The sequence below is a fragment of the Plecotus auritus genome (assembly GCF_963455305.1).
Source record: "Plecotus auritus genome assembly, chromosome: 14".
In the NCBI taxonomy this organism is placed as follows: domain Eukaryota; kingdom Metazoa; phylum Chordata; class Mammalia; order Chiroptera; family Vespertilionidae; genus Plecotus; species Plecotus auritus.
The window spans coordinates 47,846-71,110 of record NC_137780.1 but is presented as its reverse complement, the minus strand read 5'-3'; the positions used below and the strand labels follow the sequence as shown (position 1 = coordinate 71,110).

Below are 23,265 nucleotides of genomic sequence, written 5' to 3'. Positions count from 1 at the left end.
TTCTCAGCCGGATCTCAGGACCCAGACGTCCAGCCCCTCCTGGGCCCTTCACCCAGACTCCTCTGGGCAAAGTTAATGCTAAAGACGTGGCCCCTGGAGTGTGCCCAGCGCCTCTGATTGCCCTTGATTGTGTCTGGTTTCCTGTGCTCCTTGGGGAGGAAGGCTTTCTTGGCAGGAAGTAGTTTAAATGGTCTGAAAGCCTTACTTCCTGGTCTTGAGATCCCCGTTTTGAGTTACAAGTGGCTGATTCCTGCTGAGGAGGGAGGCGGGGGGAGAGGACGGAGCCTGCAACAGCCTCTCTCAGACGCCAGGGAAGAAGGACGCCAGACAGGGCTCTGCTGGTGCCACCCAAGTCTCAGGGCGGCAGAGGGTGCTGACCCCCTGGTCCCCCACCCAGCCGTGGGCCCCGTGCGGGAGCTGGTGACAGGGAAGCGGAGGACGGTCAGGCCTCGGGGGCCTTGCCCGGGTTTCAGCAGTTGGCTGGACGCTTCCTCACCCCTGGCTTCACACACCGTGCCGTTCCCAACCCCCTTTACGATTCTCTTTTTCCTTCTGAGTCAACACCCGTCTATGAAGAGGCTGGCAGTCCTCTCTGGCAGGGAGTTCTTTGTGGTGACTACACTCATTTCTCCTGCTCCAGTGTCGTGACGAACCTTTGGGGTCTAACCAGGAACATGGGGTCATGCAGGGGTTTCCAATGCACCCGTGGGGAAGCACCCGAAGCCAGGCAGGGTCAGCCAGGTCGCAGAGGTCAGCACCACCAGCAGCCACCCCACCCTGGGCTGCAGGCGCAGGGGGAGGCGGGTCCGGGACCCCAGGGCTGGAATGTGGTGGCCTCCCTGTGGGAGGCGGAGCCAAGGAGACGCAGCTGCTGCCTGGCATGCGTGGTGGCCTCCGGGACAGAGAAGCAGGAACTGTCCTGGCTTCTGACCCTCCCTGTGGGCACTGCCGTGCCTCCCGAGGACCCACCTGGCTCAGGGGCTGGGAAATGCCACCGTCGGGGCTCAGACCCTGGGACTCAGAGCAGGGCTCAGGACCAGCGTGCTCCAGCCGCTCTGCTCCTCAGTCTTCAGTCCAGCAAAGGGGCTATAGGGCTTAGAACAAACCCAGAAGCTTGACAGTGACCCGCGCAGCCCTGGGTGACCATCCCTGATCACACCTGCGGCCCTGCCTCCCGCCCTGGCCCCACCCCCTCACCAGTCACTGTTCCTGGAGCCCCTCTGGATGCAGGGTTTGTAGCCTTGGCCTCTAGCGCCACTAATGAGCCCTTCACTCGCTCTGGCACCAGCTACAGTGGGAACGAGTTTCCCGTCCAGCCAGGCTCGCTCTGGGCATCGGGGACCCTCCTCCTTGCCTTTCCTCAAGCTCTGCCCTCCCTCTGAGAGTTTGTCCCCCACCCCCCACCCCACACTGTCCTTCCACGTTGTGGTCTTCGACAGATGCTAGTGGATTGATTGGTGCCATGGAGCTGGTGTTGTCTCTGCTTCTAAGAATAACAGAGAGGGCGGCGCTCAGCCCGAGCACAGGCTCACCGTGTGGGTCTCAGGCCCTGAGGGACTGGAGGTGGCCGGTCCCTTCACGGTGTGTCTTCAAGGAGCCGCCTGTGGACAGGGCCCCACTTGGGGTGTCACTGCTTTTGTGGCTACTCCTCCCGCTGGCTGGGACCGCTCACTCCGGAGGCAGCCGGCGCTCCTGAGGGCTAGTTCCCAGCACGCCTGAGGTGGCCAGGCCTTGCACCCTGATTTGGGAGGGACACCCTGAGTGTTGGAGGCACATCACATGCCTCACCCCACGTGCACCCGGGACTCGCAGCCTCCGCTTTTCTTTCCCACGTGAAGGAGAGGTGGGTTGCTCTGTAGCCTGGGGGGCAGGGGTCAGCCCTTCCTGTGAGAGCCTGCCCCACCTCAGCCAAGGTCCTGTGTCTGGCCCGTTCCCACATGGAGAAAATAGCAAGGAAAACAGATGAGAACTGATACCCTGGCTGCAGGGTCTGCTGGGACCTGGCCCTGGAGGAGCCCAGGAACGAGGTGACCCAGGGGCTCCAGGAAGTCAGGAAGGGAAGGGAGGGGGCCCTCTCTCAGGAGGGGGAGGGGGACCCTCTCTCAGGAGGAGTTGCCTCCCCGCCGCCTCCCACCTGGACAGTCAGTACCATTTCCTCTCTCGGTGGGTCCTCACGGCCCACCCCCATCTCTGGGAGGTCCCTCTTTGAACAGGGTCCAGACGTTCCCATGTTTAAACTTGTAGGAAAGGGACCTTCTCGATCTGCCAGGAGACACAGCACATGATTGCCCGCTTCTGGGTCTTGAATCTCCAATTGGGGTTCCCCCAGGATGCTACGGGGTTCCCCAAGGCATGAATGTAAAAGGGCTTGTAGACAGTAAACGCTCTCTCAACCCTGCAGCTGAGGGTGGCCGGGTCTCTGTCTCCCTCCACTTTCTTCTCTCTTCACGGATGACCTGCTCCCTTGGTCTGGCCCGTGGCCTCATGGCCAGGCTTGTTGGGGAGATATCTGAGGTCCCAGGAACAAGCCTGAGCCACGTGCTGGCAGAGCTTGCGTTTGCTGGCACCTCGAGCTACCAGAGGCTGTGCAGGTGGTGGTGTTTCCAGGGGCTTGGAGGTGTGGGAGCCCAGGCACAGGAATACTGGGGTGTTTCCTGGGCATTACGCTTGTTATCTGGTCCTCACCCTCTGACGTGGGTCCCGCAGGCCCATTTCACAGAGGAAGACTTGATGTAGTAGCTTGTCGACTCGGGGGGCAGACCTGGTCTCCTTTCAGCTTATGCCCCAGGCGGGCCTTCCTGCTGGGGTCCCTGCGGAGGGAACGGCTTCGGCTGTAGCAGAGCAAAGGTCCAGGCGAAGGGAAGCCCAGGCAGGTGCGGCCTGTGGGGCAGCTCTCCGGGCTGTGCTGTGGGGACACAGGACACACGATCCCAGGGGAGGGGAGGATGGGGGAGTCACCTGGGGTCCTCAGGGTGCCCACCGGGAAGATACGGAGATTAGAAATGAGGGTCCCATCTACCTCGCTTTGCAGATTCCTCCCACCCCCAAACCGCCTTCCCCTTCCCTTCCCGCGAGGCCTTCGCAGGACAGTGGGCCGTGGTGCTCGGAAAGGCCCAGGAGGAAGGGCCTTGGGCGTCATCGCTGTGAAGGTGAGAGAGAGCCACAGGCACGGGACCGAGAAGCAGCTGGAGTGAGGCCCCCTCACACCCATGGGCCTCAGGAGCTGTTTACAGGCTCAGCAGGGCAGCCGCCCGCTGGCTTGGCAGCCGCTTTGGAAAATGACCACAGAGGCTGTGCTGAGCCAGCTCCTCGCACGGAGCCAGAGGCACGGCCTTTGGCCCCTTCTCGCGGCTGTGTGTGGCCAGAGGACACGCTGGCTGCTGGCTGGGCTTCTTCACGGGAAGTGGGGACATGGACACCCTCGGCCTCAGTGGGGGTGCGGGGTCGTCACCTCGTTAGATTCTGAATCATGCACATGTTCGCAGCGTCCGTGTATCATGACGTGTGGACGCTCGGTCCCTCGACATCGTCCCGTGTATTTCCTTTCCCGGACAGGCCACGCCTGCAGCCGCCTTGTTGCCTGTCTCCTTACTGTTGTGTTATCTGTGTCTTCTCCCGAAGGTGAGCTGAGAGAGGCGGGGCCTCGTCTCACTCCCAGTGCCGAGCAGCGCCCGGGACCCACAGCACGCAGAGCTTGCTGAACATGCAGCAGAGGCACAGGAACACAGCTTTCTCTCCTGAGAGCAATTCCCAAGGGGCCTGGGTGTGCACAGCGGGTTCTTGAGGCCAAGCCCTGTGCAGTGATGGGGCGGGGAGGGGTGGGAGGAGGAGCTGGGCACGGGGGAGGGGGCGGGGGGGGAGGAAGGGGGGCGACAGGGGCCTGGCCGGGCAGTGGAGGAGCCCAGAGGAGGGTGTGGATGCTTCATGAGTGTTGCCGGCACAGGGGAGGGGCTTGTGCAGCAGGGGCTGTGTGGCCAGTGGGGACATGAGCTGGGAAGCGCCGGCAGGTCGCAGGACGCTGTGAACCTCCGCTTCTTCACCTGCCGGTGCTTTCCCACCCACGAGGGCGGTCAGGAAACAGGGCTGAGGCCACCAGGGGACACGCCCAGCACACACAGCGAGTTCACGTTGGTGATTTTATTAAAACTCCTAAAGTGCATCCTCTGCTTTCTGTTATGATTTCTGTCATTAACCAAGAGCGGTGAGGCAGTGCATGTCCAACTGGCACTTCAGCCAAAGACACACACTCCACGCTCCCTGGGCCCTGGCGGGGGTGGCCCCTTCTGGGGGGGCCGGGGAGCCTCAGGGGGACTCACTCTCTGCCCTCCCTCCCAGGTACAAGACGGTGGTGACGCCCCGGAGGGCCGCGGTGGCCATCGCCGGCTGCTGGATCCTCTCCCTCGTGGTGGGCCTGACGCCCATGTTTGGCTGGAACAACCTGGGTGCAGTGCAGCGGGCCTGGGCGGCCAACGGCAGCGCCGGGGAGCCCGTGATCAAGTGCGAGTTTGAGAAGGTCATCAGCATGGAGTACATGGTCTACTTCAACTTCTTCGTGTGGGTGCTGCCCCCGCTGCTGCTCATGGCGCTCGTCTACCTGGAGGTGTTCTACCTGATCCGCAGGCAGCTCAGCAAGAAGGTGTCGGCCTCCTCGGGCGACCCGCACAAGTACTACGGGAAGGAGCTGAAGATCGCCAAGTCGTTGGCGCTCATCCTCCTCCTCTTCGCGCTCAGCTGGCTGCCCCTGCACATCCTGAACTGCATCACCCTCTTCTGCCCGAGCTGCCACAAGCCCAGCCTCCTCACCTACATCGCCATCTTCCTCACGCACGGCAACTCCGCCATGAACCCCATCGTCTACGCCTTCCGCATCCAGAAGTTCCGGGTCACCTTCCTCAAGATCTGGAATGACCATTTCCGCTGCCAGCCCGCACCCCCCGTGGACAAGGACCCCCCGGAAGAGAGGCCGGATGACTAGACTCTACCTGCCCACAGCCAGGGCTCCTCAGCGGGCCCGCACTCCCCACCGTCTAACTGTCTCCATGGGCCTTCCCCGGCCCCGGGCTGGGGTGTGGGGCGCCGTCCATGGGGACAAACCAGGTAACCTGAGGGAAGGAGGCAAGTGGCTTGAGCCACCCCACCTGCCTGCCTGTCCCACGGGCAGCCCCTGCTTCAGGCAAAGGTCCCCGTGGCGGGGAGGCCATCTCCGCTCCTGCAGGCGGGGGCGCTCTCGCCCCAGCGGCTGTGACCACGCAGCCTGGGACCAGGCTTCAGGAGGGAGGGCACCCCCTCCAAGATGAGTGAAGAAGAGAAACCACACGTCTTGGCCTTGCTTTCTCTGTAGGAGAAGGGGGCCTGAGCCAGTGAGGGGCAGCTATGAAGGAGCCTCAGTCCCTACCTCCCACAGCCCCAGCCTCCCGGCCACGCTGGGTGCCAAGGCGCCTGCCCCCTTGCCCTGAGCAGCCCAAGGCCATACTTGAGAGGGAGGTAGAAAGAGCCAGTCCAGACACCATTTCCAACATCTGCTTTATTCCTCACCAGCCTTTGGAGCCTGGGGGGTGGTGCTTGGAGCCCAGCAGCCAGTGTGGAGTGGTGGTGTGGGCCGCCCCAGCCTGCAGGTGGCAGCACTGAGCGTCCCAGGAGGAGCCTGGAGTGTGACCTCCTGTCATATGGGTACCAGCCCAGCAGGTCCCCCAGCCCCCTGACAGGCCTGAGCTCTCCTAGGTAGCACCCTTCCCTGCTGCTTCTGGGCCTGATGGAGACTGTCAGCTCTTGAGAGCATTGTGCCCGCCTGCTGAGGGTGGACCAGGGACGTGGCTGACTGTGCCCGCCTGGGATGGGGCATGACAGGCTGGAGCCAGACAGAGGAGCCAGCCCCTGAGAGAGGAGGCGGGAAGGTCCTGCTGGCCTTTAGCTGCCCCAGGACCCCTGGCATTTAGTCCGGTTTTCAGGGGCTGTGGGCTCTGCTGCAGAGCCGGGGATTTCAGGGTTTCTGGGGAAGGGCCCCCCCGCCCCCTCGCCCCGCTAAGGCCAGAGCCCGGGTGCAGAGGGTGGAGGGGCAGGATTCTGTGTGAGTAGCGACTCGATTCCAGGCCTTGCCTCTCTCAGAGGTGCTGTGCCCTGCTCCCAGGGGGGCACCTGAGTAATAAAAGACTGTGAACCCGCATGGAGAGCCACTGCTAGGCACCCCTGAGGGCGCCAGACAGCCTCGCAGAGAGGACTCAATGGGGAGGTCAGCGAGGGGCGTGTGTTCTTACAGCTGTTGTCTTGGGCTTGCAAGCCCTGAATGTGAGATTAAGATCCTGAGACATCTCTTGTCAAGAAACCCCCCTGACTCCCGTGTCCCCTCCCACCGGCCCTTCCGCGTGGGGCACATGGGGAGACCCCCTAATGGTGACGCCTCCCCCACGAGACGATCATCAGTCACAGAGGCCCCGACAGCACACATGCACCTTTATTTGATGTTTCTTGCCCAGCATGCACCTCTTTGCAAGGCACAGCCATCCTGGCACCGTCCAGGGCCCTCGTGCCCAGTAAGCCTGTCCGGGGCCTGCCAGGCCCACTCCTGGGCCCTGGGCTGCAGCTTCGGGTGGAGGGAGGTGAGGCTGGGCCAGGGGGCAGAGCTGTCCGTCGTCACAACAGAGAGGGGTCTGGAGACTCAGGGCGCTGGATACGAGCCTGGTGGCCCTGACCCCTCAGGCCCACAGCACCTGGCAGAGAACACGCTCCATCACCCTGGTCTTGGCAAACCGGCCGAGGGGCGGGGAGGGCAGGGAAAGCGGGCCCTCTCTCCTTCCTCGCGTCTGGGCTCTGCCCCCTCCTCCCTGTCCAGCGCCTAAGAACCACCTCGCAGAGAAGGTGGGCACGCGCTGTTACCCCATTTTTCTGACGTTAAACAGGTCCAGCCCCAGGTCACTCAGAGCCGGGACTGGACCGTCCACCAAATCCCTGCCCCCAGGCCCCACCAGCATTGCCCTGCCTGCCGGCTGCCCCCGTCTCTGGACTGTGTGTGTGACTGCAGACCTGTGCCCACACTGACTGCCCCTCCCCTTCTCATCTGCCCGCCTCTGCCCAGATTCAGCACAGGAAGCAGGTCAGCCATTTACCTGTGTCTCCATCACAGCCTCCTCCGCGCTCTTCAGTGTGTGGCTAAGGCTGGAAGAGACCCCACAGGTTAGAGCTGGGGGTCCTCTGGGGACCAGGTTGGGGGTGGAGAAACCAGAGCAGCTCAAGGCTACCTCCCAGGCGGACGCTGCTACTCCTCTCCCACATCTGGCCACCCTCCCGAGCAAGGCCAGTCCCAGCAGCCCCAGCGCCATCGCCCTGCCCGGTCCTGCGGATTTTCAGGGCGCAGCCTCCGCTAGTCCTGCGGGAGAAGAGGTACATCTCCTGTTCTCCCCCATGGCAGTCCCTAAGGAGAGACCCTCCTCCAACCCTCACCTTTGACCTCCAGCCGGCAGTCCACAGACGCCTCCCCCAGCATGTTGACGGCCTTGCAGGTGTAGACCCCGGAGTCAAAGGGGCTGGGTTTCCGGATCTCCAGGGTGTAGACGCCTTGCTCAGAGAAGGTGCGGTATTTGGGGTCCCCCTGGATGTTCATGTTGTTCTTCATCCAGATGATCTTGGGCTGGGAGCACGGGGACAGGGAGGCGGGAAGGGTGTGGGCTGGGACAAGCTCCCCCAGGCCATCCTCAGGCTTTGGCTGAGATGCCTGCTCAGATTCCTCAGCCCCACCACCCTGCTTGTCCTCCGCCCCCAGGGCACAGCTGGGCCTGCGCCTCACCTTGGGAGATGCTCGGACACTGCAGGAGAGCTGGGTGCTGTAGCCGGAGGTGGTGGTGTGATCAGCCAGGGGCTGGGTGAAGGAAGGGGCTTCTGAGAAGTCTCTCTCAACAAACCCTTTAAGTTTGGCAACAATTTCTGGGTTCATGGGAGAAAATGGGGTAAATTTGAGATTATAGGAGGAGATATGTTAGGACGGACCTCAGCCCTTTCCCCAGATGATCGCCACAGCTTCCATCTAGGCATCTTCTGACGACTGTGGCGCTGACGGCCTGGAGGACGATCTTAGCGTCCAGAGGACGATGACAATCCATGCCATCCTGCCCCGCCTCTGGAGCTCCGTGGCGGGCCCCAGGCTCCTGGCCAGTGTGTGGGGACGCAGGGACAGAATGTCTGCCAGGGGCAGAGCACAGCTGAGATCTGGGGGGCTCAGCAAGGGGAGTTGAGAGAGGGTGGGCAGGAGAGCCAGAGAGAGGAGATGATCTTGGCTGATGGTGGAGGCCAGCAGCCCGGAGATACTACATTTGATTTCTGTTTGTCTTTGGAGAAATAACTGGCTTTTCTTTTTTAAACAAAAATTTCTTCCTAATTCTGTGCGGCTTAGGCTGCTGATAAGAGTGTGCCTTCCGGCGCCCACACAGACTCCCACACACGTGGGAAGGGCCTTGGAGCACGCAGGGCGACGGAGAAAAGGCCTGGGATTTAACATTCGACGTGAGGGGTCTTGCCCCGTGTGGAGAGAGTAAAGGCTGCGTCTCTCCTGTCCATCCACGTGGAGTTATATTAGGGTTGGGAGGTCTGTGTAATCAGCAAACTTGCCAGAGTTCACTGTCCCCACTGCCCTCATACTGGTTCCTTTGGGACAGTGCCCGTGAGGCCCAGTGACCACTATGATGTCTGCAGCCACATGGCATATTTGGAATAAATACGCAGTCTCCCTCGCCTAAGGGACACTTCTTATTTGCATGGGACTACTCGGATGTCTTTGTTAAGTCAGTCCACCACATCCATCCCTTTGCAGTTGTGTGTGTGTACATATGTGTGCATAGCTGTGCCTGGATGTGTGTGTGCATAGCTGTGCATGGATGTGCATGGATGTGTGTGTGCATAGCGGTGCATGGATGTGTGCGTGTGCATGGCAGTGCATGGATGTGTGTGTGCATGGCTGTGTGTGTGCATAGCTGTGCATGGCTGTGTGTGTGTGTATTGCTGTGCATGGCTGTGTGTGTGCGTAGCTGTGCATGGATATGTGTGTGTGCATTGCTGTGGGTGGCTGTGTGTGTGTGCATGGCTGTGCATAGCTGTGTGTGAAGTAGCATCCATGAGAAGTACTCAGAGAGGGCAGCTAACACCCAGGAAAAGGTGGATGTGGAGATGGAGGTGGGAAGAGAGTCAGCCTTGCTGGGACTGGCTTTCTTCCTATCCAGGCCCAGACCTACCTGTCTTCCGGATGTGAGCCAGCTCCTTGGTGACGGCAGGCGAGTCACTGAGTCCACATAGGTTTTCCGAAAAGACCCGGAAGGAGTACGAGTTGCCCACGATGAGGTCGGATACGGTGCAGGTGGTCGGATGGTAGCGCTCCAGCACGGTGAACCATTGCTGCGTGGACCCGGCCCTGTCATCACAGCCCACCCTCCTCACCCTCCCTGCTCACCCCGCTGCTACTTCCCTGGGAGGCTGCAGCATCTACCTTGGGCCTGAGGGACTTTCACTTGGGAGGAGGGGCCTCTGGGTCACTCTGGGTCATTCGGGTGATCTCTCTGGGGTCCTCAGAGAGCACCCTCCCTCCCCTCTGCCCCCTGCAGTCTTCATGGGGGAAATGAGGCCCAGAGATGAAAGGGATCTTGCCAAAAGCCTCGGGAGGAGTCAGGCTAGTGGTAGGCAGACCTGAACTCAGTCCCCGACTCTCAGTGGGCTGGGCCTCCCCCCACCTCGTCCACTTCCTCCCTCGCCCCACTCACACTTCCGCACCCAGGTGGGCCCAGAGCCTCACCTCTGTCTTCTTGTCCGCCTTCTGCACCGTGTAGCCCAGAAGCTCAGTGTTGCCAGTGTCCTGGGGCGGCGTCCATTCGAGGGCCACATTGCAGCCCCAGACGTCCACTAGCCGGATGCTGCTGGGCGGGTTGGGCTTTTCTGCAGGAGCAGTGTCAGGGGGAGTGAGGGGTTGGGCTGGGCTGGCCGGACAACCCCCACCCCCAGGATCTTGCTCCTATCGCACTCCCCTGGCCTGACCCCGTGAGCGTCAGCTGCGGTGTAGGAGGTGGGGGTGTGTAGGCCCCTGGCGAGGCACACTGCCTCCCCTGCCCCATACCAATGACCAGGATGTTGATGGCCGCTCGGGCCTCCAGGGTTTCCAGCCGCACACTGAGCTCATAGCAGCCTGAGTCTGAGCGCTGGGCCGAGCGGATGAAGAGGATGGAGTCCTGGTCTCCAGTGCGCACACTCACTCTCTTGCTGTCCAAAGCGTTGCCATTGTGGGTCCATGAGACTTGAGGCTTGGGGTTCCCCTGGGAGGGAGGAGCCCTCAGGGTGTGCAAGGAGGTGCCAGCACCCTACAGCCACCCCATGCTGTGGTCTTTGGAGCTGTGTGCAGAGAGCTGTCCCCACCAGTCTTCCCAGGAGGGGTAGCAGAGGCTGGAGCCCCAGCTGCTGCCCAGACTCTCACCATGTGGATGCCCAGCCAGCCCTGGGCGAGCTGCATCATCCACAGGTTGGACAACGTGCAGGAGGGGGGCATCTGGGGATCCCAGGCAGACCCCCCCAGAGACCCTGACATTTCCTGGGCTCTTCTGACCACCCCAAAGGGGCCCTGATCTGCACCCAAGCTGGTACCCTGATTTCCACACACACACACCTGGAAGGGAATTTGTAGGTTGACCATCTCTCCCACCTGGCGGATGTAGGTCTGACGCAAGTGTCGGGGCACACGGATCCTGGGGGCCTCTGCATCAAAGTGAGAGTCAGCTCAGCACAGCAGCGGGTTGCTGATTGGTGAGGCCTGTGGGCTGGGCAGGAGGGCTCTTGGGTGTGTTGTGGGGCCATCTTGTGGGATGAATGAAGCTTGCTCCTGAAGTCGAGGGGCCCCAACCCCCCTAAAGCCCTTGGGGAACTAAGCCAGAAAGTCCCAGGAGGGAAGGGCCTCCATGGCGTGGATGGAGAAGCATCTGGATTCCCTAGGCTCCTGGACCCTGCTGACTGGGATTCTCCTGCAGCCCCGATTCCTGGGTCCAGACGTCGGGGATCCTCACCCACCGGCCTGCATTCCAGAAAGGGGGCACAGCCTAGGCTTCTGAACCCAAGAGTCCAAGACCTTTCAAGACCCCAAGTGCCCGTGCTCTGCCTCCTGGTCATGTGGGAGGGTTAGGAGGTCTCCTTCCTAAAAGACGCCAGAGCAGACAATTCCCTTCTTCTCTGCCCCTCCTCCCCCGCACACACACCGTCCAGTCTGTCAGTCGGGAAGCCTCTCTGGAATCTAGTGAGGACAGGACACCAGGGTCCTTACCATCTCCTAACGAGGTGCAGCTCGCACCACGGGCATTCCTGCACCACGGGCATTCCCAGGGGAGCAGCACAGCCAAGCCGCTGCCCCAGGCGAGGGTGGGGTGGTGACTGAGGCTTCTGGGCGGACAGGTGGCGGCAGCTGGTGGCTCTCGGGTGGAGGGAGGGGACAGGGAGAAGGAACACTGTGTCTCCGAGGATTAGCTGTGTGGGCACTGGGCTCTGGGAGCTTCAGGGTGGAATGCTTGGCAGCTGCAGGTGGCCAATGAGGGACAGCTGAGCAGCTGAGGAACCTGGACAGGCCTCCGCCCTGCCCTGCCCACCAGGAGGGCTGGCTGGTCCCTGTTTGTTCACAGTCTCTCCCCTCTTCTCTCCAGGAAATCCCCTTCTCGGCTGCCAGAGGAATTCTAGCGGAGCAGCAGGGGCCGAGGCTGGCTGTCAGCGATGGGCAGAGCCGGAGCTCCCTGGGGCCCAGGGCGGGTCCCGGGCCCTCCCTACAGGTCTCCGTGTCTGCGCTGCAGAGTCAAAGGCTGGGAGCACCCTTGGCTTTTGAAAACCAGGGAGAACATTCCCGCTCCCTGGAGGCAGGAGAGGTCCTGTGTGGAGACAGGTTCTGGGAGGGGCTGCACCAGAGGCTGGGTCTCCCGAGTCCCTGACGCTGGGGCCCAGCTTGACAGCCAAGGATTCTAAGTTGCCGTGGTCACATCTCCCGGGCCCTGGAGCTGAGATTATCTCCTTGAACCCAAACTTGACCGTCCTGTGGCCTTGAAAAGCCCTGTTTTTGGAGGCCTTGCTCAGACCTGTGGGTCCCCCTCTGAGGCTGGAGGCGCAGAGCAAGGACGATGTGAGGAGGCCTCAGTCACCTGCTGGCCTGTGTCTCTCCTCACTGCGCCCTGGGCTGTCCCCAGAGACCTTGGATCCGAAGGAATGACTCACGGCCGTGAACAGACTGAAACCTGACCGGCTCTGGCAGGGAACAGGGGTAGGCTTGAGGCTGGTGCACCCCACAAATAGAAATCTTAGCAAGGGAAACAGCTGGGTCCCCAGGGCGGTGCTGCCCTCTGGGGATGGAGAAATCGTCATGGGCCGTTTGAGGGCCCTGTCTTCCTCCCACCAGAGACCTGGACCCCATGGGAGCCCTGGAACCCAGGCCAGAGGAATGAGCAGGGATGAGCAGGGGTGAGCTTTCCTGGCTCTCGGGGGGAAGACTAGATAGGAGGACGGCAGAAGGAGTCTAGCACTGGGACTTGAGGCAGGAGACCTGGGGAGCCTGAGCCTTCATTCTTGGGTCAGGGAACCCTTTTCCCAAGGCTTGGGCATTGGGCACTCAGAGAAATGGGCTACTGGACCTTCAGAGGGTCATCGCTGCTGTGAACCTGGAACTTTCTAAAGGCCAGATGGCGGCAGCACGTGGCTTGCGCCCGCGTGATAGGCACGGGAATGACTGCCTGTCTCCTCTGCCCATCGGTCTCCGTTTCTCCATCCATCCCATGAGTGCTGGGACAGGCTGGGGATGGGACGCAAGGCCTCACCGATGATCTCCCGGATGTGGATGGGCTGGTCCAGCGTCGCGGGAGGGCCGGCCCCCGCAGGGTTCACGGCAGCCACGCGCAAGAAGAACTTGTCTCCTGGGGCCAGGTTCCGCACGGTCTGCTGGGTCACCATCATGGGCCGGGCGTTCACGGGCACCCATTCCGAGGCTGAGGAGGGAGAGGCATGGGCACCCTTCCCGCCGAGGAGCTGGGCCTCGTCCCCCTTTCCTCCCGTTCCCGACCCCTCGTGTCTGTGGCGTTGAGGACACCTGATGGAGGAGCCTGGGCTAGTGGCCAGAGGGGGTTCTCCAGCTCAGGGGGTGGGCACAGTGGCCAAGTTGCATAGCAAGGTGGGTCAGAGACCGGGGCCAGGCCGAACTTGGCTGCCATGGAGGTGGAAACAGGAATGTGTCTCATTTCTACTCACCATCTCCAACTCTCCCTCCACCCCCAGCTCCTCTGCTTTGCCTCCTGCTTGCCCTCCCCCCGTGGGGTCTTCCGAGAAGCGTCCCCTCCCTCACTTCTCCGCAGAGGAATGCCCCCTGTCGCCATCCTGTGTGCTGTCACTCAGGGGCTCCCTGGAGCTGGTGGTCAAGCGCTTCCTGGGGACACGCTTCCTGCTTCCTCGCCTCTCCCTGCACTGAGTGGGGTCTGGGGCTTGAGGCCCCCAAGCCCACTCCCTGGTGCGTGCGGGGCTTCGCCCAGAGCTCACCTCCCTCCTTGCGAAGCTCCAGCACGTAGCCCTGGAGGCCCTGACTCCCCAGCGTCTCCGGAGGCTCCCAGCTCACGGTCACCGAGCTGTCGCTCACATCCTCGACGGTCAGTTTCAGGGGGGCACTGGGCACGTCTGCGGGAGAAGGAGGGGAGAGGACAGGGGTGTGGCTCAGAGTGCCCCCATCCTCGGCCATGCCTGCCTCCCTCCTCCGCCTGCCCCACCTCTGGTTACCTTCACTTCGAGGTGCAGGTGTAGTGGCTTCTGGGGCAGGAGCCTCAGGGGTTGCCATGGGAGCCTGCTCCTCCCCCGTGGGCTCCGATGCTGCTCCTTCTCCTGAGGGCTCTGTGGGCACCTTGGGCACCTCGGAGGCGGGCTCCTCCGGACCATGGTCAGGGGCCTGCGAGGCCGCGGGGGCAGGAGCCTCAGGGGTTGTCATGGGAGCCTGCTCCTCCCCCGTGGGCTCCGATGCTGCTCCTTCTCCTGAGGGCTCTGTGGGCACCTTGGGCACCTCGGAGGCGGGCTCCTCCTGACCATAGTCAGGGGCCTGCGAGGTCGCGGTCATTGCCGGGCTGGCTGTGGTCAGGCTGAGTGTGCCGAGGTCAGCGTGGAGGGTCTGGGCCTCCAGGGTGCTGGGACACCTAGGACCAGGCTTATATAGGCAGGGCTGCCCCACCCCCAGCCAAATGGTTCCCAGCTGTGGGGTCAGGCCAGGTGGGGGCTGGGAGTGGGGAGGCGCCCAGGCCAGGAATAGCTCTGGGGGAGGAACGGAGGGTCCCTTGAGAGGGCACTGTGTCGTCCATCACCCGGGTTGGCTCCCAGCAGCCGGGGTGCTGGTGCCCAGATGGGAGGAAGGCACAGATGGGTGAGATAGGACGCTGGCAGTGGCCTGTGCCAGGGGTCAGGGCAGTGGCAATGAGCTTCCATCTGGAGGGTGAACCCAGCTCAGGCCGCCTTGGCCTCCCGGGGGTCACGTGTGCCCAGGCTCCGGAGTCTGGGGCTGGGGCCCAGACAGCCTGAAATAGCCTCCCCTGGGAGCTGTGCCCCTGCCCTCCCATCCCCAGGGGGTCTCCCTTGTGTTGTATGGGGCCGAGGGCCCTAGAGAGGGAGGAGTTGGGGTGCCAAGGTGGGTCTCTCAGCAACGGATCCCAGGAAGGGCGTCCAGGGCCCCTGTCACTGCCTCTCTGAGATGCTGGCAGGATCCTCTTGGGGCCTCCGCTGCCCCACCTATCACAGCGCAGCTGACAGACCCCCAGCCCTGGGGTGGGTTCATGTCAGTAAGGCAGGCGTGGGAAGGACCATGGAGGAAGCCAGCACTCGGAACCTTCTAGACGCTTCAAAGCAGGGCCTGGCGTGGGCATTGGCAGGGGAGCAAACGAGGCAGGCACGTGTTTCTGTTCACTGGTTCATGCCTCCACGAACATGTCAGATTGGTGACCATGCAGTAATCCGGACAACTCTGGGTGTCAGGGAGACGGAGACACGAGCTGTCGCTGCTGCTGGGCGTGCGGGCGGAGGAGTCCCTTTGGAAGACCTGAGATGGGAGCGGGCACAGTGCAAAAAGTGCACCCTCCACGCCGCACGGTGCCGCCCCGAGGCTCTCGGGAGACAGCCCTGCAGGAAACGTCCCCACAGGACCCTGCGCCACAGCTGGCACCTCGGGAGAGAGCTGCCCCAGCAGTGGGGTGTGAAGGTGACTGAGTGAGTCTGCACCCACCAAGCACAATGGTGTCATCCCACCCACATCGAATGCAAACGCAGACCGTGGCAGGAGTTTCAGGAGCGTTACCGAGGTCTCATGTCCTGTCCTGGGCGGTGGCTACACAGTTTTCACTATGCAGCAATTCTTTTTTTTTTTTTTTTTAATATATTTTATTGATCTTTTACAGAGAGGAAGGGAGAGGGAGAGAGAGTTAGAAACATCGATGAGAGAGAAACATCCATCAGCTGCCTCCTGCACACTCCCCACTGGGGATGTGCCCGCAACCAAGGTACATGCCCTTGACCGGAATCGAACCCGGGACCTCTCAGTCCGCAGGCCGACGCTCTATCCACTGAGCCACACCGGTTAGGGCAATGTAGCAATTCTTTAAAGGAAAGAAATACAGGCCAGGCATGCTTTAGCATGTACGGTATGCCCCACCATGGAAAATTAGGCACACATGAAACTTGTGCAGGTCCTCAGCCGCAGGCAGTCTTCTCCGTCCCCGGGGTGAGGCCACGGCGTGAGGCTGCCTCTCACCCCTGGCTGTCCTTGTCGGGGAGTGGCGTGCGGGGCCTGTGCCAGGTGACTCAGGGTCCTGCCGGGCAGGGGGTGGGCCCTGGAGACCGAGCCCCATCCCTTGCGCTGAGTCTGCAGCTATAAGTGAAGTTGACTAACGGCAGGACCCTGAGTCACCCTGCCGGGCGTGTCCCAGTTAGCGGGAGGCTGGCTCCAGGGGGCAGGGCGGAGGGGGTGGCTGCCCTGGAGGGCTCATAGCCCGGGCTTTCCAAGACCCTTGTGTGGCGGGGTATAGCATCATGCGAAAGCACGCGTGGCTTGTGTTTCTTTCAGGCATTAGGGAAGGCTTGGCCCCACCGGCCAGCGGGGAAATGTCCCGGACCCCGAGGCTCTGGCCAGGTCCCCACCTTCTTTGCCTTTGGCTGAGCTGTGACCTTGAGACCAGTTGCATCTGTGCAGCTCCAGCTGGTTCAGATTTCAATGCAGGCAACAGGAATTTCCTTCCGCACGCCTGAAACTAGCGTCACAAACCACTGGCCAAGTCACAGAGTCCAAACACCAGGGCCTCCACGAATGAATCCTCGAGGACTTTCTCTGGCTACACAGCACATCATCCCACACGTCCCCTCCTGCCCACCCCATGTCCCAGGCCAGCCTGTCTGAGGAGCCCTGCTGGACTGAGGGCCCAGTGTCCCAGGAGAGAGATGAGGGGAGGGGGTTGCTGTGGTGAGAGAGCTCTGTACCCCGGCCCTGTGCTGGCTCCTACCCCTCTCCCCTGGCAGATGAAGGTTAGGATCGGGCGTCCCCCCTTCTCCGTCCTGCTGGCCTTCCAGACACAGGGCTCTCTCCCCAGGAGCTGAGTCGAGAGGTCTGGATGACAGTGCGTTTCAGTGGACGCTCCCAGACCTGCCGGGTGAAGCCACGGCAGGCGGGTTTGAAGAGGCGGCCTCCTTTGGGGGCTCCCAAGGCACCAGCGGTGGCCACGCTGGCCGCCCCTTCTGCAAGCTCAGGCCCCAAGCTTGGGAGAGAGGAACCGGAAGAGAGGGGAGAGGGGAGCGCATGGGTCTCAGAGACGGGCCAGCAAGTGCCAACACGGATGCTGTGGAGCTTTATTGATCAGCGGGGAGTTGGGAGGGAGGCACGAGGACGCTCCTGGCCAAGGTGTGAAGCCGGGCTGTGCGGAGGCCGTGACGTGTGTGGTCGCTGCTTCCTGCTTGACGTCTGTGCTGGGTGGAAGAGCTTGCTCGTGGGGGCCTATGCCGAGGAGGCCGGGGAGGGAGCAGCGTTTTCACTCCTCAGCGTGTGCGCTGTCCCTACCTGACACTGTGGGGATCCAGCCCTCACTGCCCACAGCCCCGCCCCCCTGCATGTCCACAAAGCTGAGCCCAGAGCTCAGAGCTGGCCCCTGTGCAGGGCCCGGGAAGGAGACCGAGGTTCAGCGGGGCAGGTGACCATCTCCTGGGTAGGAAGGCCCCCGGGAGCAGTGCCTGTCCAGCGTGTGCTGGACGGAGCGCTAAGCGGCAGCCAGGGCTTCCTTGATGGCGCTGGTGAGAGGGAAGAGCAGGTTCTTGCCACAGAAGGTGCCCCGGAAGTCGTCCAGGTCCAGGGCCCACACCATGGCTCCTGCCAGCTGCCGGTTCTTCAGGTACTGCACCTGGCAGGGAGGCCCAGGGGACAGCGCTGGGTTCCTGCCCGATGTGCGTAGGGGGGACCTGCTGTCCTGGCCCCTCCCCAGGTGACTCAGCATCGCCCTCCAGCAGGGTACCCTGGGCCTCCTCTGCCTCTTCCTCCTGGGGCCTGGCCTGCGAGACCTACCTTGGTTTTGACGCTCTGCTGGTCATCATACCCCACCCACTGGTTTCCCTTGATGGCATAGGGGACCTTCTGGTCCAGGAGTTGATGCACGGTCGCTCCAGGAAGGAAGTCACAGATCTGAGCAGAGGACAGTCAGGGTGAGGGGCTGGAGGGCACAAGGTGCAACTCCTCCAGCCTCTCTCAGCCCCGCAGGCACGTGCGCCCTCGGGCAGACGCCCGGCTTCCGGCTCGCATGTGCGGATCAGCGGCCCATGTCCCCGAGCTGCCGGGCCGCGAGCAGCAGAGGCGGCCAGAAACCAGAGCACCTGGGGCTGGCGGCCAGAGGAGACCGTGTGCCCAACTCCCCCTCAGCTGGACGCTGGTCCCCGGGAACAGTGAAAGAGCAGAAGGGGGTGGGTGGGCGGCTGGCCTTCCCCAGGAGCTCCCTTCTCTCGGAGCCACACCTCGTAGTAAGCGAGGATCCCGACTTCCTTGGTGAACTGGCCGGGCAGCCCGGGCCCTGAGCTGGGAGCGCCCACTCCGCTGTTCGAAGAGGACAGCGTGAAGCTCTTCCCGAAGGTGGGGATGCCCATGAGCAGCTTCTCGGCCGGGACCCCCAGCCGGAGCGCGTAGCTCACCGCATAGTCCTGGGTCGGGGGAGGGGGGGTTAGGCAGTGGAGCCGTTAGTCTGTCCTACACACACCTGGGCTCCCCTTCCTCGCAGGGACCCACAACCTCGGTCTAAAGGGCACCGCACAGCGTGGGTGTCAAAAAGCCTCCTGAGCACAGGGAGGAGGGTCAGCTCCTACAGCTGTGAACCGGGCGGCGGGCTCAGCTCCACGGTGCGCAGAAGGCAGGTCTAGACCCGGTTGGCCTCCTCGGCCCCGGCCCCAGCCATCCTCTCGTCCCCCCTCGGCCTGCACGTGGCCCCCGGAACCGTCAGTTGAGGTCTGGCTCCTCCACAGAGGGGTGGCCGCCTCTGTTCTCAGACTGTGGAGACGCGTGGCCCCTGGGCCTCAGTCCCAGCATCTGACTTGGGCCCTTCGCCCCTGCCTAGCAGGACCCTCCCGCACTCACAGCGTTGTTGTATCTGTCCGAACTGGGGACCTCCTGGCCTCGGAACAGGGGGCTGTGGTGTCCCGTGGTCTGGCTCCAGGCTCCTTGGAAGTCGTAGGTCAGGAGGCTGATGAAGTCCAGGTGTCTGTGGGAGCAGAGGGACAGCGAGGTGGGAACTAGAGAAGCTGCCAGCCCTGCGAGATGTGAGCAGGGCAGACTAGAGAGACGAGCCATCCACCCAAACCCAGTCTTGCCCATGACCTGCTGTCCAGGCTCCCAGATCGGACCCCTCCAGCCCATACATTCATTGTGCTGAGAGCAGATTGAAAGTGTCATCCATCGCCCAGCCGGTGTGACTCACTGCTGGAGTGTTGACCTATGACCCAGGAGGTCAAGGTTTGATTCCTGGTTTGGGCACAGGCCCGGGTTGCGGGCTTGATCCCCAGTGTGTGGCATGCCAGAGGCAGCCAATCCATGATCCTCTCTCCTCATTGGTGTTTCTCTCTCTCTCTCTCTCTCTTTCTCTCTCCCTCCTTTCCTCTCTGAAATCAATAAAAATATATTTTTTTCAAAATGTCATCAACAGACAGCAGGACAGAGGGCACCGGACCTGGACCACACACACAGGTGAGGCAGCAGGTAGATTCGTGGGCCTGAGCGTCAGGTGTTGGGGGCGAATGCCTGAGTTCTACCCTCCTCCCGGTCCATTTAGGCTCCGAGTCTGCGCCTCTCGAAGGTGGTAAAGAAGATTCTGATGTCATAGGGGAGCCCTTGTCCTTCACTCCTGGCTTCCTGATGCCCAGGCCTTAGCCCCACCTGCCATCAGGCCCTTGGCTGTGTCTGCTCCTCACTTGGGGGGTCGGGGGGCAGGCTGAGGAGCTGGGGGACCCGCCTATGTGAGCCTCTCAGGGTGCCATGGCCACCCGGACAGGAAAAGCCCGCCCAGGTCGGAGCACTCTCAGCCGCGTGCGGACAGCGCCGGGCGTGGCTGGCTGGTGTGTAAGCTCTTCCTGCTTCCTTTCCCACAGACTCCTTCTTAGCCACCCTCTCCACCGTCGGTCCAAGACCCAAGTGAAAAGGAAGGACAGGTGGTCTTATTCCCATGACGGAGGGGGAGACTGAGACACAGAGAGGGAGTGCGACCTCCTGAGCTGCCTCTGGCTCTCACGGAGGGCAGTGGCGGGGACTCACTGGGCCAGCTGGGACATGTTGTAGCCACTGTCCATGGCCACCTTCCCGGCGGACACTGCGGCGCTCAGGAGCAGCGGCTGGGTTTCCTTCGGAGCTTCCTTTACAAACTCAGCCTTCATTTCCTGGTGGGAGGGAGGCAGCAGGTGAAAGGGGCCCCGGGGGTGGGAGAGAGCCCGTGGTGGGAGGCCAGCTCTGAGCACCTCACAGCTCCCTGAGGGCCCCGGGGAACCATTGGTGGCACCTCAGCGGTCCTGTCCCCAGACCTACTTACCTTCTCCTGGGTTTATCTCGTGCCCACCCCCACCCTGTCACCCAGTGACTCCTGCCCTGGAGGGACCGCGAGCTCCCAGCTGGACTCTAGGGCACTGTGGCCGAATCTGCCCTCTGGTCTGCGCTGTGCCCGCAGGCACACGAGACCAGAGTGAGCGTGCCGGGTGCTGCGGGCAATCTGTCTGGACGGCCGCTCCCCGGTCCCTGGAATTCTTGGGCTGCCTTCCCTGGATGTGCCTGAGTGTCCCCGTCATAGGGACTGTGCACAGTGACACCCACTAAGTGGGCATGACACACGGGTGCTTGTTTACTGACCCCACCCCGCCCCACCGTGGTCACGGCGTCTTCTTGCTCTGCGGGGTCTCTGGACACAGGCCTGCGGGTCCTCCTCTGGGGTCAGGTCTCAGCACCCTGAAGCATGGAGGCCTCAGTTCCTCTTCCCCGCCCTCACAGGACATCAGTGGGAGACAGTTCTGTCCACCCCTTCTGGTCCCGCCCGCCTCCCTGCCCCTGTCCCGGACCCAACCAGCACCTTGACCAGAGAGGTGAGATGCTGCTTGTCCTTTTGTTCAGGGTAAAGCCAGGCCAGGTCCAGCCCGTCGAAGCCGTGGGTCCGAAGGAACGGTGGCACCGACTTGATGAAAGTCCTGCGACTCTCGGCGTTGGAGGCTATTTTGGAAAATCTAGGAACGAAATCACCACGGAAGAGTGCTTAGTGCTTAGACGCTGGGCACGGTCCCCTCTGGGGGGTTTCTGTGCCCCGAAGAATAGGAGCCTGAGCCCACAGCCCCAGGAGACACGGCCACGGTGGGACCCACTTCCAGTCGTGTGCTTTGGAGCCAGACACCCCTGGTTTCCAAGGGAGACTCCGTCACCCACTAGCGAAGCCACTCGCACAGGTTGTAACCTGGGTCTCAGTGAGCTCATCTGTAAAGTGGGGATGAATAGACTATCTTGGTGAGGATTCCATGTGCCAATGGCCTGACACTGAGTAACCACTCACTAAATGGGAGCTGCTGTGGCTGCGCCCCGCCCTCTCTGTACGCCCTGTTCCCACGCCGCCCACCCCGGGAAGTCCACCCAGGCTCTCCACCCGCTTCCCATTCTTTCCACCCCCTCACTCCAGCCTCAGGTCTGAGGTGGTAAAAAGGAACCATAAGATCCCTCTGGCTCTGTGGGTTCTGGTTTCTTGGTTGTACACGAGGTGGGGCCCTGATGGTATGTCGGCCCCTGTGCTGAACCAGTCTGGGGTTCTGCGACCCTCATGCCTCTGCACTCCTCGTCCAGCTTCGTCTGGGGAGGGGTCCTACCTTTGAGAACCAAATTTCCATCCTCCCACGGACAGGAGGGTCTTCAGGTTGGGGTTCCTGTGGGGCAGGAGGAGGCGTGAGGCAGGTGGCGTAAGTGCTGAGACACCGGGTGGCCCAGGTTTGGCTTCCAAGGTCCTTCCAGCCCTGAGATTCGGTTTCTAAGACTCAGGTGGGCTGCCTATCCCTCCCCCCGCCCCCCAGGATATGGGGAAATGGAGCCGCAGCAAGGTCCATGCCCCCGGGGAGACACCCTCAGGGACAGCGACAGCGACAGCAACAGTGACGGGGCGGCCTCCCTTCTGAGAGCTCAGTGGTTCCCTTTTCTCCAGCCGCCTCCATCATCACCCCAAACACTGCCCAGCACCCACCTTCGTCACCGCCTCCCACGTAAGCTAAGGCCTCGGATGATCCACCCAGAGGCGGGTGCTGGGGGCCATGGGCTGGAGCAGAGGTGCCCTGCCCTGGACCAGCCGCCCTCCTCCATCCTCCCCCGCCCTGGCCCAACCTGGTCTTGAGTGCGTTCAGCGTGTTGTATAGCGTCACATCGTTCCACTCCCAGGTGTCGATCTCGTCGTTGCTGATGTTGGCGAAGCTGTAGATGACGTGGGTGCAGAGGAAGGGGTCTATGGTGTCTGGGAAGCAGCTCCCGACGCCCTCTCGGTACTGGGACCAACTGGTGTAGTAGCAGACCAGATTGTAGGCGGCACCTGGAGAAACGTTGGGTGGGGTGGGACCTCGGCCAGGGTTCCGCCAGGCAGGGACCCTCTCGCTGGGCCCTGAGCTCAGCCCTCAGGGCAGAGTTGTGAGCCAAGTTAGAATGTGAATGAAGGGGCGGCTCCGGCACCTCTGCCTCTGGGAGCCCCCAGGCTGAGAAAGAGGAGTGAGGTCCAGAAGGGTTCCTGGAGGAGACCCCGGCCTCTGGGGTGGACCCGGCAGGCCCCGAGGGGGTCCTTGACCTGAGAGGCTCTGCTGCCTCTTCTCTGCCTCCTCTGGGCGTCCTGGCTTGTGAGCCCCGGGCCCTTCAGCCCTTCCCCCAAGCTGGGCCCCAGGGCAGGGCTCCCAAGTCCTCCTGCTGCCCAGGAAGCGTTTCTGCCTCCTGGTCCTGGAGGCAGGACAGCGGGCATCTCCCGGCCACGCTGGCACTGGGCTCCCCCAGGCCTCACTGAACCCGAGCCTTTGAAATATTTGTATTTTGAAAAATTTCAACTATGCAGAAAAGTAGACACTATTAAAATAAACATCAAGACAACCATCACCTCCCTTTAACAAACATTAATCTGCCAATCCTTCCTCACCACTCTCGTCACCACCCCCGCCTCCCGGGACCCAAGGGGGTTACTTACAGCTCTGCAGCACCAGCAGGATCACAAAGCCTGTGGGAGAACCAGGGTCAGACCCTGCAAGTGCACCTGCCCTTCCTCCCCTCCTCCTCCCCTCTTCTACTTCCTCTCCCCTCCTCTCCCTCTCCCCTGGCTCTGCTTCGTCTCCCTGCACTGCCTCTGCCCTCCCCACAGCGGGTCCATACGCCTCCTGCAGTGGCTCTGTAGGCTGTCTGGGCCCTTCAGCCTGAACACCCACAACCCAGACCCGTGGTCAGCGCAGAGACCTGTCTGAGCCACCCTCACACCCATCCTGGCCGCAGCAGAGAGGGACATGGTGTGGCCTCTTGCTGTGCTCCTGTGCCCAGCTGGGGCCTCACACTTCCTTTTATACCTGTCCCCTCCACTCCCCTGTGCCCCAAAACATCCCATTTATGGGAACGGACTGGCCAAGAAGGAACCAGCAGGCTGGGGAGTGGTGGGGAGGAGCACTGTGGGCCCAAGGGGGATTGAGAAACCCGCATATTTGAAAACTCGGGCCAGGTCTTCATGAGGCACCTGCCAGCCAAAGAGCCAACAGGGT

General features: G+C 62.2%; 3 protein-coding genes and 2 long non-coding RNA genes across 13 annotated transcripts in view; 3 read left to right on the top strand and 2 right to left on the bottom strand.

Moving 5' to 3' along the window:
* ADORA1 (adenosine A1 receptor) overlaps window positions 1–8,750 on the top strand; it is a 24,905-nt gene extending 16,155 nt beyond the window's left edge. Inside the window, exons 1-2 of one of the 4 annotated variants that reach the window (XM_080651240.1) lie at window positions 3,648–3,763; window positions 4,336–6,156. In XM_080651240.1, coding sequence (XP_080507366.1) covers window positions 4,421–4,975 — 555 coding nt within the window. In that variant the 5' untranslated portion in view covers window positions 3,648–3,763; window positions 4,336–4,420 and the 3' untranslated portion in view covers window positions 4,976–6,156. Of the gene's footprint in view, window positions 1–3,647; window positions 3,764–4,335 lie in introns of those variants that run through there. The other 3 variants (XM_080651238.1, XM_080651239.1, XM_080651237.1) reach the window with 3 other exon arrangements.
* Window positions 6,428–14,222, bottom strand: MYBPH (myosin binding protein H; the record flags this gene model as incomplete). 4 transcript variants are annotated; one of them, XM_080651234.1, is made up of 11 exons in its annotated part: window positions 13,756–14,222; window positions 13,522–13,656; window positions 12,810–12,977; window positions 10,634–10,722; window positions 10,091–10,286; window positions 9,773–9,912; window positions 9,219–9,378; window positions 7,781–7,917; window positions 7,438–7,624; window positions 7,104–7,152; window positions 6,428–6,707 (listed from the first exon to the last, which is right to left on the bottom strand). In XM_080651234.1, the coding sequence occupies exons 1-10, from the start codon at window positions 14,084–14,086 to the stop codon at window positions 7,136–7,138; spliced, it is 1,560 nt and encodes a 519-aa protein (XP_080507360.1). In that variant the 5' UTR covers window positions 14,087–14,222. The 4 variants fall into 4 exon arrangements, with proteins under 4 accessions (XP_080507360.1, XP_080507358.1, XP_080507359.1 ...); XM_080651232.1 differs by having other exon boundaries at window positions 13,522–14,222; XM_080651233.1 differs by lacking the exons at window positions 6,428–6,707; window positions 7,104–7,152 and having other exon boundaries at window positions 7,409–7,624.
* LOC308238844 lies at window positions 10,350–11,749 on the top strand. The gene is made up of 3 exons (XR_013959631.1): window positions 10,350–10,489; window positions 10,683–10,770; window positions 11,655–11,749. It is a non-coding gene; the product is annotated as an uncharacterized lncRNA (long non-coding RNA).
* On the top strand, window positions 12,284–19,790 carry LOC308238843. 2 transcript variants are annotated; one of them, XR_013959629.1, is made up of 4 exons: window positions 12,284–12,925; window positions 13,264–13,628; window positions 19,179–19,219; window positions 19,621–19,790. It is a non-coding gene; the product is annotated as an uncharacterized lncRNA (long non-coding RNA). The 2 variants fall into 2 exon arrangements; XR_013959630.1 differs by lacking the exon at window positions 19,621–19,790 and adding an exon at window positions 19,305–19,439.
* On the bottom strand, window positions 16,828–23,265 carry CHI3L1 (chitinase 3 like 1). 2 transcript variants are annotated; one of them, XM_080651236.1, is made up of 10 exons: window positions 22,970–23,265; window positions 22,707–22,736; window positions 21,869–22,070; window positions 21,364–21,420; window positions 20,586–20,736; window positions 19,784–19,905; window positions 18,614–18,737; window positions 18,001–18,183; window positions 17,558–17,674; window positions 16,828–17,396 (listed from the first exon to the last, which is right to left on the bottom strand). In XM_080651236.1, exons 1-10 carry the CDS (start codon window positions 23,112–23,114, stop codon window positions 17,256–17,258), a joined length of 1,272 nt encoding a protein of 423 aa, XP_080507362.1. In that variant the 5' UTR covers window positions 23,115–23,265; the 3' UTR covers window positions 16,828–17,255. The 2 variants fall into 2 exon arrangements, with proteins under 2 accessions (XP_080507362.1, XP_080507361.1); XM_080651235.1 differs by having other exon boundaries at window positions 21,364–21,507; window positions 22,970–23,181.

What these genes read in the sequence shown, in the direction of transcription:
- CHI3L1 (XM_080651235.1), bottom strand. Translation starts at nt 23,114, where the DNA reads ATGGGATGTTTTGGGGCACAGGGGAGTGGAGGGGACAGGTATAAAAGG. An exon ending in CCTGCTGGTGCTGCAGAGCT is followed by an intron (nt 22,071 to 22,706) that starts GTAAGTAACCCC and finishes ACGTTTCTCCAG; the next exon opens with GTGCCGCCTACAATCTGGTC. An exon ending in AACATGTCCCAGCTGGCCCA is followed by an intron (nt 18,738 to 19,783) that starts GTGAGTCCCCGC and finishes CTGCTCCCACAG; the next exon opens with ACACCTGGACTTCATCAGCC.